Source organism: Microcebus murinus, chromosome 10 (assembly GCF_040939455.1).
Source record: "Microcebus murinus isolate Inina chromosome 10, M.murinus_Inina_mat1.0, whole genome shotgun sequence".
In the NCBI taxonomy this organism is placed as follows: domain Eukaryota; kingdom Metazoa; phylum Chordata; class Mammalia; order Primates; family Cheirogaleidae; genus Microcebus; species Microcebus murinus.
Window position 1 is genome coordinate 735,735 of NC_134113.1, and position 16,995 is coordinate 752,729.

Consider the following 16,995-nt stretch of genomic DNA (forward strand, 5'->3'; position numbering starts at 1 on the left):
CCCACTTACCTGGGACCCCCAAGGCCTCGAGGTTTCAGGAGACTTCCTCTGGCAGCCTGGAAACCTCGCGTGGTGTGGTCTGGCGGAGTCTGCCAGGCCCTGGGAAGTGGGCAGGTCTGGGGGCTGCCCCCTGCCGGCCTCCCGTAGGCCCTGTCTCACCAGGAGGCGGAGTGTCCCTGCCTGCCTGCTGCAGGGAGCAGCTCCCGTTTGTCTTTGGAGCTGGAGCTGCGGGTGAGCCTGGACGCTTCCATCCGCTCTCAGCCAGATGGGCGCGGGGCCGGCACTCGCCTTCCTCTGCCTGGCCTGGGGCACCTACCCGGGCCTGGCCATCCCCCAGGTCTCGGAATGTGGCCTCTCCTGTTCTCAGGTGAGGCCCTGGTTTCTCCACAGGTGGGCACCAGTGGGACGTGCAGCACACAGATGGGCGAGGGGTGCAGGGGGCCGGGGGAACTGAGGCAGTGGTGGTGACGGGGCTCTGCAGGAACCTGGCAGCCGGGGGTTCCCTGGGAGGTGCATGGCCTGGCCCTCCCGCAGCCCATCCTTCTCAGAGGTCCTGGTGGAAGAGCGGCCCGAGGGCCCCTCTGGGCTGTTTGTGGAACCGCATTGCATCACCAGGGTTGCTGGGCTCTGGGCAGGCATCCGGGCTCCTTTGACTGAGGCTGAGGAAACACTCAGGAAGGAGCTTGTGCCAGCCCTGGGGGGAGCCACAGGGGAGGACTCGAGGTGACAAATGGTGCTGGGACTGGCTGCAGGGCAGGTGACTCAGCCTGCGGGAGAGGTGGCCGTCAGCACCCGGGGCAAGAAGTGTACTGGCACGGCCCAGGAAGTGGTCCCGGTGCCCAAGACGGGCCCAGGCACGGAGGGGACACAGGCAGGGAAAGAACACGGAAGGTGGTAGGGTGTTAGGTACTTATTGAGCACCTGCTGTGTGCACTGTTCCCAGTGCAGGGGATGGCAGGGAGCAAAAGAGCAAGACGTGCCTTTTGGAGGCGATGGCCTGGCCACCCCGGGACACTTAGGGGACACCCAGACAGCTCCGCAAGCCTGGGAGAGCGTCCGGCCGAGGGCTCGTGTGGCCGGAGTGCGGGGTGGGCTGGTCGGGCTCAGGGCAGGGTGCAGGGCCACAGGGGCACCAGGAGGGACCAGGAAGGGCCAGGCTGGGAGGGGGCCCCTTTGGCTGCAGGTAGCGAGCCAGTGGGCATGGAGAGGACGGGTGGGTCCAGGTGGGCGGGGTGGTGGCCTGGGCCCACCTGCAGTGGAGGTGGGAGGCATCACAGATGAGACCTCAGAGGGCGATCAGCCTCTGGGCTGATGGAGGAGATACTTCCTGAGCAGGGGGGGACCTGGGGCCGGGATCTGAGGAGGAAACTCGACTTTAAATGCAGGTTTTAGAAGCTGTGAGGCTTTGGGGTGTGTGGGCCGCATGTTTGGGGATCTATGTTGAGGTGCAATGGGCCTGTCTCACATCCGACAGGACAGAAGGACCAAGGGGCTGGGGACTGAGCCCTCAACTCTCTGAGAAAAGAGGGTGGGGGTGTCCGGGGCGATGGAGGGGCCCAGAGGAAGGAGCTGGGAAGGCCCCCGCACTGCCCCTGCCAGGCCCAGACGTACTTTGAACTCTGTGCCCTGCTGGGGACACTGGGATCCCAGAAGGGGGAGGAGGGGAGAGAGGCTGTGCCTCCCCACGCACCTGCAGCTGGGGCAGGGCAGGGTGGTGGAGGGGTGGGGGTGGTGGAGGGGTGGGCTGAGTGGGGACTCCCTGCCTCCCTGCGCCGCCACCACGGTCCTGGGCTGGAAATGGCTGTCCTCCCGTCCCCCCACTCCCCTGCTGGCATCTTTCCTCCCCCAGCCCAGCAGCCCTTGGGGGCCCCATGGCACCCCCCACCGTGCCCCGCCTCTGGGAAGCCCCTAGAAGTCCGAAGGAAAACCCCGGGGGTGGGGAGGCGGCCGCCACTCCTCTGCCCCTGCAGGTCCCTCTTTCTGCATCCGGGAGCTCCAGGTTCCCGAGGCCACGGGGGACCCTCTCCCGTCTGCAAGAGTGCTCGCTAGGGCCGGGCACAGTGGCTCACGCCTATACTCCTAGCACTCTGGGAGGCCGAGGTGGGAGGATGGCTCAAGGTCAGGACTTCAAAACCAGCCTGAGCAAGAGCAAGACTCCATCTCTACCCAAAATAGAAAGAAATTAATGGGCAAACTAAAAATACGTAGAAAAAACTAGCCAGGCATGGTGGTGCATGCCTGTAGTCCCAGCTACTAGGGAGGCTGAGACAGGAGGATCACTTGAGCCCAGGAGTTTGAGGTTGCTGTGAGCGAGGCTGATGCCACAGCACTCTAGCCTGGGCAACAGAATGAGACTCTGTCTCAAAAACAAAAAAAGGAGTGGTCGCTAGGGAGCCGGCCCACCTCTCCCTGAGTCCAGGCCACTGGGAGCAGCCGCTCCCCAGACCCTTCCGCCAGAGGGAGCCTGGTCACAAGTCCAGGCCCCTCTGTCTTCAGGCCAAGTGCCCTTCTTTGGACGCTCCCCAGGCAGGTGGAGTTGGGGTGGGACAGGGGTGCACTCAGGGCTGGGTGCGGGGGCTCATGTCAAACCCGGCACCTTGGGAGCCTGGGGCAGGAGGATCGCTTAAGACTGGGAGTTCAAGACTAGCCTGGGCAACACAGACTCTGTCTCTACAAAAGATAGAAAAATTAGCAGGGCGTGGTGGCGCGTGCCTGTAGTCCCAGCTACTCAGGAGGCTGAGGCAGGAGGATGGCTTGGGCCCGGACCCGAGAGTTGGAAGCTGCTGTGAGCTATGATGATGTCATTGCTCTCCAGCAGGGGTGACAGAAGGAGACTCTCTCAAAACAAACAAACAAACAAACAAACCCAAGAGCGTGATTTGGGGCTTTCCACAAGCCCCATCACCACCCGCTGAAGGATGGAACGGTGGGCGGGGGGCGGCCTGCGGAGGCCGGGGTCCCGGGTCACACTGCCTAGGGGGCAGCTGAGTCCCGGCCTCGGCTTGGCTCTCCCAGGTCCCCGGGAGTGAGGCAGGGCTGGCACAGGCCGGGGGCTCCACCGACCCGCGCTGGGCGGAGGTGGGACGAGGGGTGGGGGCCGCGCTGGCCTCAGCCGCTCACCCTCGCGTTCTGTCCCCAGGGCTTCGCCTGCAAGAGCCGCCCGAACCGTGAGTACAAGAGCACGCCCGCCCCTGGGTGGGGGCGGCTCCATGCTGGTCACGCACCTGCTGCCCTCCCAGTCTGGCCCACCCGGCTGCGAGGTCCCCTGGGGAGGCAGGTGTGCCCTGCGCCACCCTGGGCAGGGGTCCCCACCATCCCACCGGGGGGCCCCAGGCCTCCAGGACTGGCGCACAAGGGCAGGGCGGGGCGTGGGCTTGCTGGGGGTGGAAGTCCCTTTGCCGCCCGAGGCCACGTTGCCACGGGGCCCTTCCAGAGCTCACGGCCACGTCACAGCCCCCAGCGCTGCGTGGAAACCCACTTCCTCTTGTCGAACTTTGCTCCCCGAGGCAAAACGACACCCACTGCAGTCTAGAAAACCCAGCTCACTGTCTTTGCGAGCTCTGCGCACGTTCACACCGGGACCACACGGGACACAGGACGCACGCAGAGGGGAGCCGAGGCCCACCCCCACAGCCCCACGCAGAAACAGACACAGTCCGCGTCAGGAAACCTGTGCTCTAAGTGTGTTTGTAGGCAGGTATACAGGTGGTGGGATAAACAGATAAGAATTATTTTATAGAAATGAAATTACCAGGCTGGGCGGGGTAGCTCATGCCTGTGACCCCAGCACTCTGGGAAGCCGAGGCAGGAGGATCACTCGAGGTCAGGAGTTTGAGACCAGCCTGAGCAAGAGCGAGACCCCGTCTCTACTAAAAAATAGAAAAAATTAGCCGGGCATGGTGGCGCATGCCTGTAGTCCCAGCTACTCGGGAGGCTGAGGCAGGAGGATCACTCGAGGTCAGGAGTTTGAGACCAGCCTGAGCAAGAGCGAGACCCCGTCTCTACCAAAAAATAGAAAAAATTAGCCGGGCATGGTGGCGCATGCCTGTAGTCCCAGCTACTCGGGAGGCTGAGGCAGGAGGATCGCCTGAGCCCTGAGTTTGAGGTTGCTGTGAGTGAGGCTGATGCCACGGCACTCTAGCCCAGGCAACAGAGCGACACTCTGACTGAAAATAAAATAAAAAAGATGGAATCGAGCCTGGGTCCCCCTTCCTCTCTGGGCGATGAACCCCTGGATGCGGAGACTGCTCACAAATCCTCCCAGCTGGGAAGTGGCAAAGAGGGACAGAAGTAGCCAAGCCACGTTCCACATGCCCCGGCGAGCTGAGCTGCAGTGAGTGACAGCTGACAGCCATGGACGGACTGGGACGGCTGTGGCTCCCGCAGGGGCGTCCAGCACCCACCGGGGCCTGCTGCAGATTTGCCAGAAGTGGGGTGACGGGGGGGCTCCTGCCGAAACGCACCACGGGGGGTGGGGGGTCCCCCGGGGTCCAGCCGGGGACACCAGGTGTCAGAGAGGGAAGGAGGAGGAGGACCTGTGGGCCCAACGCCAGGCTTTAAACCCGAGTCAGACTGGATGGTAGCGTCCGGACAGGCACGTTTGGGTGAAAAAAAAAAAAAAACCACAAAAAAACACAGAGGAATGACTACCATGGAAGTCAGGACCGGGGCTCCTCCCAAGGCTGGGTTAGTGGCCGCCTCGGCGTGGACAGGCCGGGGTTGGGGGTCGGGGTTTGCTTTATCTCAGTTCACTGGGCCGTTTCTGTGGTGTGACCTGCGCCTGTGTTCCCTTTCTACAATAAAAAGGTTGTTAAAGGGGCTTTTCATTCTATACTTTCACTCTTTAGTATGAATTTTTTTTTTTTTTTTTGAGACAGTCTCACTCTGTTGCCCAGGCTAGAGTCAGTGTCGTGGTGTCAGCCTAGCTCACAGCAACCTCCAACTCCTGGCTCAGGGGATCCTCCTGCCTCAGCCTCCCGAGTAGCTGGGACCACAGGCATGCGCCACCATGCCCGGCTAATATATATATATATATATATATATATATATATATATATATATTAGTTCAGTTAATTTCTTTCTATTATTTTAGTAGAGACAGGGTCTCGCTTTTGCTCAGGCTGGTCTTGAACTCCTGAGCTCAAATGATCCTTCTGCCTCGGCCTCCCAGAGTGCTAGGATTACAGGTGTGAGCCACCATGCCCGGCCTAGTATGAAATTTTGATTGTCAAGTTTCCTGAAAATTTCAGCAGGCATTTTGATGGGGATTATATTGAATTTATTGACCGATTTGGAGCAGAAATGAGATCTTATCAGAGCTGGGTCTTCCAGCTTTTCCGTTTATTCAGGTTTTCCTCAAAGCACTTACTCTTGCTCTTCAGAGGGTAAAGGACACAGAGATGAGTTTTCGTCAGGAATAGATGTTGGATTTTGTCAAACAATTTTTCTGTGACTATTGGGAGGAGCTTAAGAGTTTTTCCTTAGTTTGTTAACATAGTGAATCACAGAGATTGACTTTGTGATGTCAAGCCCGCCCTGCCTTCAGGGGACGGGCTATAACTGGGTCACCATGCCGTCCTGTCTTTGTGCTGTGGGTTCGATTTGCTGAGTTTGCGCCGAGTGTTTACAATCATGAGCTTAGGCCGGGCGCGGTGGCTCACACCTGTAATCCTAGCTCTCTGGGAGGCCTAGGCGGGCAGATTGCTTGAGGTCAGGAGTTCAAAACCAGCCTGAGCAAGAGCGAGACCCTGTCTCTACTACAAATAGAAAGAAATTAATTGGCCAACTAATATATATAGAAAAAATGAGCCAGGCATGGTGGCGCATGCCTATAGTCCCAGCTACTTGGGAGGCTGAGGCAGAAGGATCGCTTGAGCCCAGGAGTTTGAGGTTGCTGTGAGGTAGGCTGACGCCACGACACTCACTCTAGCCTAGGCAACAAAGCGAGACTCTGTCTCAAAAAAAAAAAAAAACAATCATGAGCTTGTCTTCTCGTAACGCCTGTCAGGTTTCAGAATCAAGGAATGAATTCCAAAGTCTCCCCTCATCTTCAATTTTCCGGAAGAGTCTGTAGATCTGCCGTTGTTTCTTTCTTAAATATTTGGCTTCTCTGGTTTTCCCTGTTGCTTCCTGTTTTCCATCTCACTGGTTCCACTCTGACATTTTCCCTTTCCTTTTTCCTGCTTGCGTTGGGTTTCACTTGCTCTTCTTGCTCTAGTTCCTTACAGGGCAGCTGAGGTCACCCATGTGAGATCTTTCTCTTCTAATTTGGGAGTTTAGTGCTACAGATTCCTCCCTCCTAAACACTGCTTTGGAAGCATCCCAGATTTTTTTTATATATTGTCTTTTCCTTTACATTCAAAGTAGTTGCTAATTTTTCTCTTTGACCCATGGGTTATTTAGAAATGTTATCAGTTTCCAAATGTTGGGGGGTTTTCCAGAAATGTTTTTTTTTTTATTAATGTCTAATTTAATTCCATTTTGGTCAGGGAAGATGATTTGTATGATTTGAATCCTGTTAAATTTATTTGGACTGTCTTATGGATCAGAATACAGTCTCTCTTGGGAAACATTCCACATGAACATGGACAGAACAGAGTTGCTGCGTTGGGTTGGGGTGTTCTATGGATGTCGGCTAAGTCGGTTCTTTCTGATTTTCTGCTCATTTCTTCTGTATAGAGAGAATATTGAAATCTCAACAGTGGTTGTGGATTTATCTTTTTCTCTTGTAGTTTTTTCAGTTTTGTGTCATGTGTTTTGAAACCCTGTTAAGTGCACACAAGAGTGGTTAGTGCTATCGTGTCTTCCTGACATAACGCTCCGGTGTTATTACAGAATGACTGTCACTGTCCTTGGCAATATTCCTGGCCACGAAATCTCCGCTGTCTGGTACTAATCCCCACTCCTGCTTTCTGTAGATTAGTGTCACCACATTGTGTTTTTTCCCATCTGCGCATGTCTACTTTTAACCTGTTCATATCAGGCTGGGGTGAGGTGGCTCACACCTGTAAGCCCAGCACTCTGGGAGGCCGAGGCGGGAGGCTCACGTGAGGCCAGGAGTTCAAGACCAGACTCAGTCGGGGAGAGACCCCGTCTTTTATATAAAAATAAATTAATTAATTAAAACGGCCTATTTGTGTCTTTATATTTAAAGTGTGTTTCTTAGAGGCAGAACATAGTTGTGTCTTGCTGCAAGCTGCCAGTTCCCAGCTCCACCAGGGCTCCCCTCCCGCCTGTGGCCCGGCCTGGGTGCTCACAGGGCTCCCTTGCACCTGTCCTCTCCGCTGTCTTGAAACTGTGCACTTTGTCCCCGTTTCCTGGCCGTCTCAAGCAGGAGGGTGAATGTGGCTCCATGACATCCTGGCCACAGTGGGAATTCGTAGGTGTTGGATTTCTTTCCCATGAGTGGGTCAGACCTCTCAGTCCCACCGCCCCTTCGAGCCCTGGGGACCTCCAGCCCGAGTGCCTCTTGCAAACCAAGCCGGCCGAGGGCGGCCGGTGCTGCCCAGCCCAGCGCCCACAGCGAGTCTCCACTCCAGCTTGCCCATGCCAGGCCCCACTGCCCCACGTGGCGTTTGGCCCGCCGGGGTAGCCCCACGCCCTGAGCAAGGCCCCCAGGGCAAGCCCTACCTGTGAGGACGCAGCCAAGTGCCTGAGCACAGAGCCCCGGGCTGCAGGCCCTCACGGCCGCGGACACGTTGTCCCTGGCCGGCCCGTGTTGGCCTTTCCTGCGGTTTGTCTTTGGGCAGTGGCTTGCCAGTGAGTCAGAGGCGGGCTCCTCTGCCCCCGCGCTGGCCAGGTGGGGCAGCGGCTTGCCCAGCTCAGAGACAGAAAGGTGGGCAGCCTGCTCCCCAGCCTGGCCCCACTCCAGTGGTCCCACAGACATTTCCAGGGGCTCGGGGGTGGGGGGCTGGTTTCCCGCTTGTGCTGGGGCCAGACTGTGTAGCCCCAGGACCCTCCCCTGTCACTGGACCACCCACAAAGCCCTTCCCAGGCACCTGGAACCCTGAGGCCTCACCCTCCTTCCCCCACCCCCCAGGGGACGTTTTTAACAGCTTCTGCCGGCCGCGCCCCAAGTCCATGCCCATGTCGGTCCTGGAGACCCTGACACTGTCCACCGCCATGAAGTGCACCCCCCAGGACGGCTGCTCCTTACTCCTGGGTGTTGGCGCCTCTGTGACAATGCATGGTGAGTGGTGGCCTGGAGGGGTGGCCGGCCCAGACTGGGATGACTGGTGGGAGTGGGGCCGGGAGGGCTGCAGGGGGCTCGGGGCTCCCTCAGTCCCAGCCAAGACCTGGGTGCTGTGGGGACGCACTTCACAGGGAGGAGGCCAAGGAGAAGAGATTACCACGGGGTGGGGGAAGCCCTGCCCTGAGCGCCCTGCGGCCTGCCCTCCCCAGAGCGCCTGCGGGGCCTGGAGGCCTGCGCCACCAGCCTGCACACCCAGCAGACACAGTGTCAGAGCGTTCACCTGCCTCGGGCCTCCCACCGGCTGCAGGTGGGGCAGCAGGTGAGGCCAGAGCCCGACCCAGACCCAGACCTGCTGGCCCATGCTGGGCTCAGCCACCTAAGTCCTGAGGAATGGGCACCCCGTCCTCCCAGGCCCCAGCCCTGGACGCCAGCCATGCAGGCAGAGCTGGGCGGGGCGGCTGGGCAGTGGCCTCTGGGTCCACCCCGCTCACACCTGCACCTGCCCAGTTCCAGGTGCACTTCAGCTGCTTCGAGGTGAGTGTGGCCCAACACCTCTATGTCACCCTGAGGACCGTCCCCCACTTCTGCGGGGTCCAGCTCCACCGGCAGTACCACGTGGAAGGTGGGTCCCGACTTCCGGCCTGGGCACAGCTGCCCGCTGGCCTCTAGGGACTGGACGGGCCTGGGGTGGGACTCACCCACGGCAGGGGCAGGCCCCCATGCTGGACAGCTCCCCACAAGGCTTTTGGCTTAACTGGGGGTCACAAGGACAGAGGCCCAGCTGGGGGGATGGCCCCCGGGGCAGGGGGACCAGGCCCACCACCGCCTCTGGCATTTGCAGACTGCACAGAGGAGGACGTGGGCAGGAACGTGCCGGACTGTTTCGGTGAGTCGCCCTCCTGCGTGGGCCACACCTGCCCCGGGAAGACCCCTAGGCTCCGCCTCTCCTTCTGGGGTCTTCTGGCACTTGGGGAATCCTGATGCCGCCCCAGGTGGGCGCCTCCCAACCGCCTGAACCAAGCAGAGGTCGCCCTGTCAGGCTCCCGGACAGACGGAGCCCGCGCGTTGGCGACCGCTGGTCCCAGCGTGGTCCGCACTTGCCACCTCCTGCAGCGGGGAAGCTCAGCTACCGGGTGGACCGCAGGCGCAAGGCCATCCTGGTGCAGGTGCCCGAGCGCCCCGGGAGCCTCGACTACTACGTGCGACTCTGCCTCCAGCGGTTCACCTGCGAGGACGCGGGCGCCCCGGTGCGGGTGAGCCCGCGCCCCGCCCCCTGTGCCAGGACCCCGCCCCCATGTCCGGCCCAGGGCCCCGCCCCCCGCGGCTCCTTCCTCCCTCCCCCATGTTAGGCCCTGGGCCCCGCCCCCCGCGCCAGGACCCCTCCCCCATGTCAGGCCCAGGGCCCCGCCCCCCGCGGCACCTTCCTCCCTCCCCCATGTCAGGCCCTGGGTCCCGCCCCCCACGCCAGGACCCCTCCCCCATGTCAGGCTCTGGGCCCCGCCCCCCATGCCTCCTTCCTCCCGCCCCCCACCACCACCCCTCGAGCAGGCCCGGGTGCCCCTCTGCCTCTCCAGCCCCGCCCACACCCCTCCCCTGCCCCCTGCCCCTGCCCGTACCGCAGGCCCAGTCCCCCCACCCCGCCCAGGCCCCACCCACCCAGACCACGCCCGCCGGCCCGCCCCTCAGCCGGGTCTCCTGCAGGTGACCACCAACAGTGCGTCGCGGACAGTGTCCCTGCCCTACAGCCAGGCGCTGCCGTGCCTCTGCCTGGAGGTCAGTGACGGTGTGGCCTCGACGGTGGGGGGGGCGGGGGGGAGGAGGGGAATGGGGGGGAGCCCGCGCTGACCCCAGCCCTCCCGCAGGGCTGGCCTGCGACCCCTGACGCCGTGCGGATCCAGAGGTGCCCTTTTGAAGCCGGCAAGTGTCCTGAGGTGCCCGGGGTGGGGGTGGGGGGGCCACGAGAGGGGCGGGGCCGCGTGGCGCCCGAGGGGACAGAGGCTGTGCGTGGAAGTGGGTGTGCGCGTGTGCATGTGTGCACGTGTGTGCGCGTGTGCATGTGTAGGTGCACTTGTGGTGGCCCGACCACCCGAACAGCCACGTCTGTGGAGGGGGCTCCCGGGGGCGCAGGAGGGATGCCCTGTGCTGGGCTCTGCTGAGTGACACGCACCGCCACGTGACACGCACCGGGACACGACATGCACCACCACGTGTGTGCAGAGACTCGGGCCAGGGCTCTGAGACCCGCAGGACAACTGCTCCTGACCTCTGGCCCGATGGTCACTCCAGCGGGTCCCCGCGGGCGCGCTGGCAGCCACGGCCCGGCTGACCTGTGTCCGTGGGGGGGTCCCTGCAGACACAGAGGCGCTGTGGGACGCCATCCAGTACCACCCTGGGAGCCAGGCGCTGAGCTGGGAGCCCGCCTGCCCTGTGAGCGGTCGCGTGAGCCTGTGCTGGCGCCCAGGACCCAGGGACCCCTGCCAGGAGCTGCAGCACTCCAGCCGCCCGGCACAGGGCAAAGTGAGTGTCCCCCGCGGGGGTGGGGGAGGGTGTGGACAGCCACGGCCCTGACCGGAGCCCCCGCAGGTGCTGTACCCGCTGGTGGACACCCAGCCCCAGCTCTGCCTGAAGGTGAGTGGTGGGTGCAGCCCGCCCCGGGCACTGCCCACGCTCGGGGAAGGAGCAAGGGTAAGGAGGCACGCAGGGGGCAAGCAGGTGGGGGGGGCCTTGCCTCCCAGCTGCCCTCTGACCCCTCCTCGACTGACGGCTGCAAGCTGAGGGCCCACGGAACCGTAAAGTCCGCCCAGCGAGTCCCAGCCCCAGTCCCCCACACACCTGTGCCCCTAACCCCTCTTTGCAGTTCTCCACCAACCTGGGGTTCCAGGTGAGGTGCCCTTTCCAACAACGTCGCTTCCCAGGTGAGTGCTCCTGGGGGAAGGGGTGGACTGTCCGGGAGGAGGGGTGGGGTGCAGCAAATAGCACCCTTTGCTTCCCTGCTGCGTGTTGGGCAGGACGGCAGGACCCCAGGGCCAGCGAGGCCCCAGTGGGATGGGGCAGGTGGAGTGGGTGGGTCAGGGGGGCAGGGGGGGAGGAAGGGAGGTGGGTGGGGTGCTGGGCCAGTGAGGACCCCGCCCTTCCTCCACAGCCTGGAAGATGGCCGTGCAGCCAGGGCCACAGCGCGGCCTCCTGCGGGCCGCCTTCTTCTCGCCTGGCCCCGCCCACTTCCAGGTGCGCCTGTGTCACCGAGGGAAGTTGCAGCTGCCCACCTGCCAACAAGCGCTGCCCGCCAGCCCCCTCCCTCCCACCTCAGTGAGCTGGGTCAGGGGCACCGCCCTGGGGAGGGGGCAGGACCCCATCACTCCCCTGCAATGTTCCCAGGACCCCACCCGGGCCCTGAGGGGTCTGGCCAGGGTCTGGCCCACCTGGTGGGGAGGGGTGGGAGTGCCAGGGTGGAGGGGTGGTGGAATAAGGACACAGTGTGGCCTGTGTAAAGTTTTCAGTGGCGAAAGAAGCAGACAGGGAGAGAGAGTGGGGCCAAACCACGTGGCTTTATTATGCGCTCCCGGGCGAGGTTCACGGGTCCCTAGAGAGGGGCCCGTCCATTTGGAGAAGATGTGGCCTTTGTACTGTTTGGGGTGGGCTAGGTACTTTTGGCGGGAAGAGCTGGGGTGACCTTTGGTGGTCATTGAGAAGTAGGAGGGGCTGGCAGTATTTGCGGAATCCAGGAACCAAAACCTTTCTTATCTGGCCGGACATCCAGGTGTTGTTCTCAGCGGGGCCTGGCAGTTTGTCCTTGGTGGGTCTGGTCTCGTGAGCCTTTTCTTTTTTGATCTCAGCCTGCTCAGCCCTCCCCATTGCCTGTCACCTGTCCTCCCAGGTCCAGGGTGACCCCACGGCCCACTCGGCAGTTGCCTTCCTGGACTTGCCCTGGGAAGAGGCCTGTGCCCCAGGCATCTGCATCCAGGTGGGTGTCGCTGCCCGCCAGCCCCCCAGCCCCGCCCGCCCCGCCAGCCTCACCCACACCCAAACCTCCAGCCTCTCCAGCCCACCCCAGCTGCCTGTGCCCGCAGGGCTTGAGGACAGATGTGCACTTCTCCATCCCGCAGCAGCTGTGCAGCCTCCCGTGCAGTGAGTGCCGGCAGCTGGGGTGGGGTGGGGGCTGGACCTAGGCGCGCCCTGCCTCCCACCGTGGGCTGGGTGGGCTGCACCGCTCAGGGGACTCGGGGGAGGAGGGCAGAGGGCCACCCTGCCAGGAGTCAGGCCAGGCTGCTGGGCCAAGGTGGAGGCTGCCCCTGCCCTGCAGCCTCACCGTCCCTCTCATCCCTGGGCTCCCCCACACCCCCCCATCCTCCCTGCCTTGCTCTGCCAGCGGCTTCCTCCTCCCCAGGTGTCCACCTCCCCTGACCAGGGCTCTGGTTCCCGCTGCCCAGCGACTTGGGATGTCCCTCGGCTCTCCCAGCCACTGAGGCCCAGGCTCCTGGGACCAAGGGCTCACCAGGAGAGGACTGCGCTAGTGGACAGAGCTAACCACATGGGGCCTCGCTGAGGGGTGTGGCCTTAGGTCCCCATTCTGGAGCACTTCACCTGCAAGCCCAAAAGCTCACCTGGCTTGGGGCGGAGGGTGAACTGCAAGAGCCAGGGAGGGGGCAGAGGTGGGAGGGCAGGTGAGGCCAGCGTGCAGGCACCCAGGGCTGCTGAGACCCTCCCCAGGCAGCACCAACAGGCCAGGCCAGGTGCAGTAACGCCGCCCAGCTCCTCGGAGCCACAGCAGTTGCAGGGTGGCCTGCACCCCGCCACACACAAGGACCCGCCTGGCCTGTCCAGCCCTCCTCCAGCAAGGCTGTTGGCCAAGTCTGAGTCCTACTCCCCGGCAAGGCTCACCTCCAGCAGATCGTGGCCAAAGGGCCAGTGGCCACCCCGGGACCCAGCATGTGGGTGTGAGCTCACCTCCTGCTGGTCAGGTGGCCCCAGCCACTGCCAGAGCCCCAGCACCACACTGGGCCAGTCCCAGGGTCCCAGGGACAGGCCTGAGGGGCAGTAGGAGGGAGGGGCCTGGTCCCACCCAGGTTGGAGACATTGGGGGGCATGCCTGCCACCTTGGGGTCCAAGTGGCTCCTCTTCTGCTGGCCCTCAGGAGCCTCTCTGGAGAGGGGACAGCTGCCTGCTGTCTCAGGCACCCACTCTCCAGGCCTGGGTGGCCTGGGTGGCCCGGGTGGTGGGGCCTGCAGAGCCCCAGGTGTTTGTGGGTACAGCTCTATCTCTTGGCACAGTGGGCAGGGCTGGGGGAGGGCATGCCCCAGACAAGGTTTGTGCTGGCAGCAGCCCCCCACCTCTCTCCCCAGCTCCCCCCCACCCCCCGTGGGACAGTGGCCTGAGGCCCAACGTCTCATCAAGAACAAGCAGGTGCCGACCACACTGTGGGCTGGGGCTGGATCCCACCGCCTGGACGGCTAAGGCCAGGCCCCCACCTCCTCATAACCTGGCAGCCCTTTCCTGAACCCCCCTGGGACAGGCAGAATCTGGGTGGGCTTCCCCCTCCCCCAGGTGGCCCAGAGCCTGATGACCTGTCCTGGCTTGGCTGGGTCCCAGCCTCCCTCGTGGTCCCAGCCATCATGCCTGGCGCTGGCCTTCTGCCCAACAGCTGCCCGGAGCTTCCCTGGCACTGTGGGGTGCAGGGTGTGATCCCACCTTTCTGTAGCAGACCAGCCCAGTTTCTGCCCAGAGCACCCCCATGCTGGCCACAGCCCACCTGTCCCTCCACCATCCCATGGAGGACTCCGCTGAGGACCTCGGGTGCTGAGGGCCACCTGGGGCACCCCCTCACCTGGCCCCTCCCCAGGGGCCAGGCAGGACTTCCCATCAAGCAGGAGGTGGTCAGCTTCCTGTGGCCCCAGGGAGCCACCTGCCTGGGCCACCTGCTGGGACATTGCATCCTCAGACGTTTGCTCTCACTGAGGCGGCTGAGCGCGGTCCTCGCTGAGGGACCACAGAGGCCCCTTGGCCCTGCAGTGGGGCTACACCAGCACCGGCAGGGCCCCCCATGTCCCTGTGTGCCTGCCCTCCCAGAGCTCGCTCGCTTCACAGGACCCCCCAGCTGCCCTTCCTGACCGCTGAGCACCCCGGGCCGCCCCCACAGTGGGCACCTGCTATCCCCAGCGCACCTGTGATCAGCTGACCACGGGCCAGCCCGTCTTCCTGCTCCTCCTGCAATAGGGGGGCTGCTGCCCCCGGCAGACTGGGGGCGCAGAGCCACGTGTCTCCTGCACTCAGTAAACACCACTGCCTCTCCACCGCTGCTTGAGGACAGAGCTCTTGGTCTTGGGGCGGGGGGGCAGTATTGGGGAGCCCAGGGCTACCTGTTAAAGTGGGCCCGGGCCTGGCGGCAGGGCCAGCACTGTGGTGACAGCCACCAGGGACAAAGCTGGACGGTGGACACGGTAGAGCCTGCCCCCGACCAGGCTGGACCCAAGAACAGCCCTCAAGGCTGGGGGAGCCAACACCCCTGCCGCCTGCCCCAACGTGGGGTGTGTGGAGGGTGTGGTGGGTGGGGGTCTGGGTCTGCCCTGGGCCAGGGGGTACCTTGGGACTCAGCTGCAGGAGGGCAGGGTCCCCGGAGCAGACTTCGGGTCGGCTGGGGTCAGTGTCACGGGGTGCGACCAGACATCCCGTGCACGCGTGCCCCAGGGTGTGGGCACCAGGGCAGGTAGGGGTTCAGAAGGCCAGGTTTGGGCCGGGCAAGGTGGCTCATGCCTGTTACCCTAGCACTCTGGGAGGCTGAGGCAGGAGGATCGCTCAAGGTCAGGAATTCAAGACCAGCCTGAGCAAGAGCAAGACCCCGTCTCTACTAAAAACAGAAAGAAATTATCTGGACAACTAAAAGTGTATAGAAAAAATTAGCTGGGCATGATGGTGCATGCCTGTATTCCCAGCTACTTGGGAGGCTGAGGGAGGAGGATCGCCTGAGCCCAGGAGTCTGAGGTTGCTGTGAGCTAGGCTGACGCTACAGCACTACAGCCTGAGCAACAGAGTGAGACTCTGTCTCCAACAAAGGAAGGAAGGGAGGGAGAGAGGGAGGGAGGGAGGGAGGGAGGGAGGGAGGAAGGAAGGAAGGAAAGAAGGAAGGAAGGAAGGAAGGAAGGAAGGAAGGAAGGAAGGAAGGAAGGAAGGAAGGAAGGAAGGAAGGAAGGAAGGAAGGAAGGAAGGAAGGAAGGAAGGAAGGAAGGAAGGAAGATCAGAGCCGGTTGGAGGGGAAGAGGGTGGTAACAAGGGCAGAGTAGTGGGTGGGTCTCATGGGGGGACATCTAGACAGAGACATGAAGCAGGCAAGGGAGTGAGTGAACAGAATTAAGAACAGTGTCCCCTGCCAAGGCAGCAAACCCTCTGCACAACGGTAGAAAAGAATTACTCAGTTTTATTGTTGAATGAGCATTAAGCTAGACGGCAGTGAGCATCATGGGCAGTCTCCGTGGAAACTGCAGAGACAGAGAGCAATCTCGCCTGCTCCTGTCACCTGCACGATCTCAAAAGAAAGGGTAACTCGCCTTCAAGAGCACTTGACGTGAAGCCTATTTTGTCTGATGATACTATGGCCACGCCAGTGGTCTTTGGGCCACTATTTGCATGAAATATCTTACTCCATGCTTTTATTTTTAGCCCCTTTGTGTCTTTGCATCTAAAACGAGTCTCTTGCGCACAGCGTATATAAGGATAATGTTTTTATATGCAGTCTGCCGATCTCAGCCTTTTAATTGGAGAGTTTGACCCATTTACATTTAAAGTAATTACTGACAAGGAAGGACTTCGGCCATTTAGCCATTTGCTTTCTACAGGTCATGTGGTTAGTTCTCCTGAATTCCTCTGTTACTGCTTTGTTTGATAATTTTGTTTATTTTTTATAGTGTGCTATTTTTATTCTTTTCTTTCCTTTTCGGTACATTTTCCCATTATTTCTTAACGGTTACCTTGGGTGTTACAATTAAAATCTTAAAAGAATCTAGTTTGAAATTGTAGCAGCTATACTTAATAATATAATAACTTCGACTCAAACGGTACAAAAGCAATTTATGTAACCGAAACGCTTATATGCCCATAATATTCTGAAATAAAAAAAAAAGAAACGGTACCAACTCAGTCTCAGTGCTATGCTCTCTGCTCTTACAGATCCCCCTCCCCCATTGTTACTCTTGCAGATACATCTTTATAAACTGTGTGCCCCTTACCCTAGATTTACATTTATTGTTTTATGAATTTGCCTTTTGAGTCATATGGGAAAAACAGGAATTACAAACCAAAACCACAGTAACACTGGATTCTGTATTTTCGCATGCAGTTACCTTTATTCGTGTTCTTTACCTCATCACACACGGCTTTGAGTTACGGCCTGAAGTCCTGGCCTTTCAGCCAGAGGACCCACCCCCTTTAGCATTTCTAGTACGGTGTTTCCGTACTAGAATAATAAGACAGGGTCTTGTATTTATTTTTCCTTAAGAAGACACCCTAGGGCTTATTTTCAGGGGATGTGCTATTTTTTTTAAGTATGGTGCAACCATCTACATTTATTCAAATGTAGTGAAGTTGTCTTCTTCTGGAACATCATCATCACTCTCCAAACCCCGAATTCCATCCTGAATGTCTTGCGACTCTATTTCCTTTAGAACCGTTGGCCCCAATCTCTCCTGTTGAGCCCATAGAGCTCTCACAGGGCAGATGAGAAGGGCTGCCCGTCTTCTTTCCCGCTCCGCGACGAAATGCGTGGGTTGTGCAGATGCGCTGCGTAGCCTCGCCCGTCACTAGGGCTGATTTTTAGG

At 60.7% G+C, this 16,995-nt stretch overlaps 1 protein-coding gene across 1 annotated transcript; it reads left to right on the forward strand.

Moving 5' to 3' along the window:
* The first annotated feature begins 265 nt into the window (after nucleotides 1–265).
* Nucleotides 266–13,642, forward strand: IL17REL (interleukin 17 receptor E like). The gene is made up of 16 exons (XM_076006862.1): nucleotides 266–367; nucleotides 3,140–3,167; nucleotides 8,039–8,188; nucleotides 8,401–8,510; nucleotides 8,699–8,813; nucleotides 9,033–9,077; nucleotides 9,305–9,444; nucleotides 9,893–9,964; nucleotides 10,054–10,108; nucleotides 10,545–10,708; nucleotides 10,775–10,819; nucleotides 11,049–11,106; nucleotides 11,334–11,497; nucleotides 12,072–12,152; nucleotides 12,259–12,335; nucleotides 13,531–13,642. The coding sequence occupies exons 1-16, from the start codon at nucleotides 266–268 to the stop codon at nucleotides 13,640–13,642; spliced, it is 1,518 nt and encodes a 505-aa protein (XP_075862977.1).
* The last annotated feature ends 3,353 nt before the right edge of the window (nucleotides 13,643–16,995 follow it).

What these genes read in the sequence shown, in the direction of transcription:
- IL17REL (XM_076006862.1), top strand. Translation starts at nt 266, where the DNA reads ATGGGCGCGGGGCCGGCACTCGCCTTCCTCTGCCTGGCCTGGGGCACC. An exon ending in CTGCAAGAGCCGCCCGAACC is followed by an intron (nt 3,168 to 8,038) that starts GTGAGTACAAGA and finishes CCCACCCCCCAG; the next exon opens with GGGACGTTTTTAACAGCTTC. An exon ending in CCCCAGGCATCTGCATCCAG is followed by an intron (nt 12,153 to 12,258) that starts GTGGGTGTCGCT and finishes CTGTGCCCGCAG; the next exon opens with GGCTTGAGGACAGATGTGCA.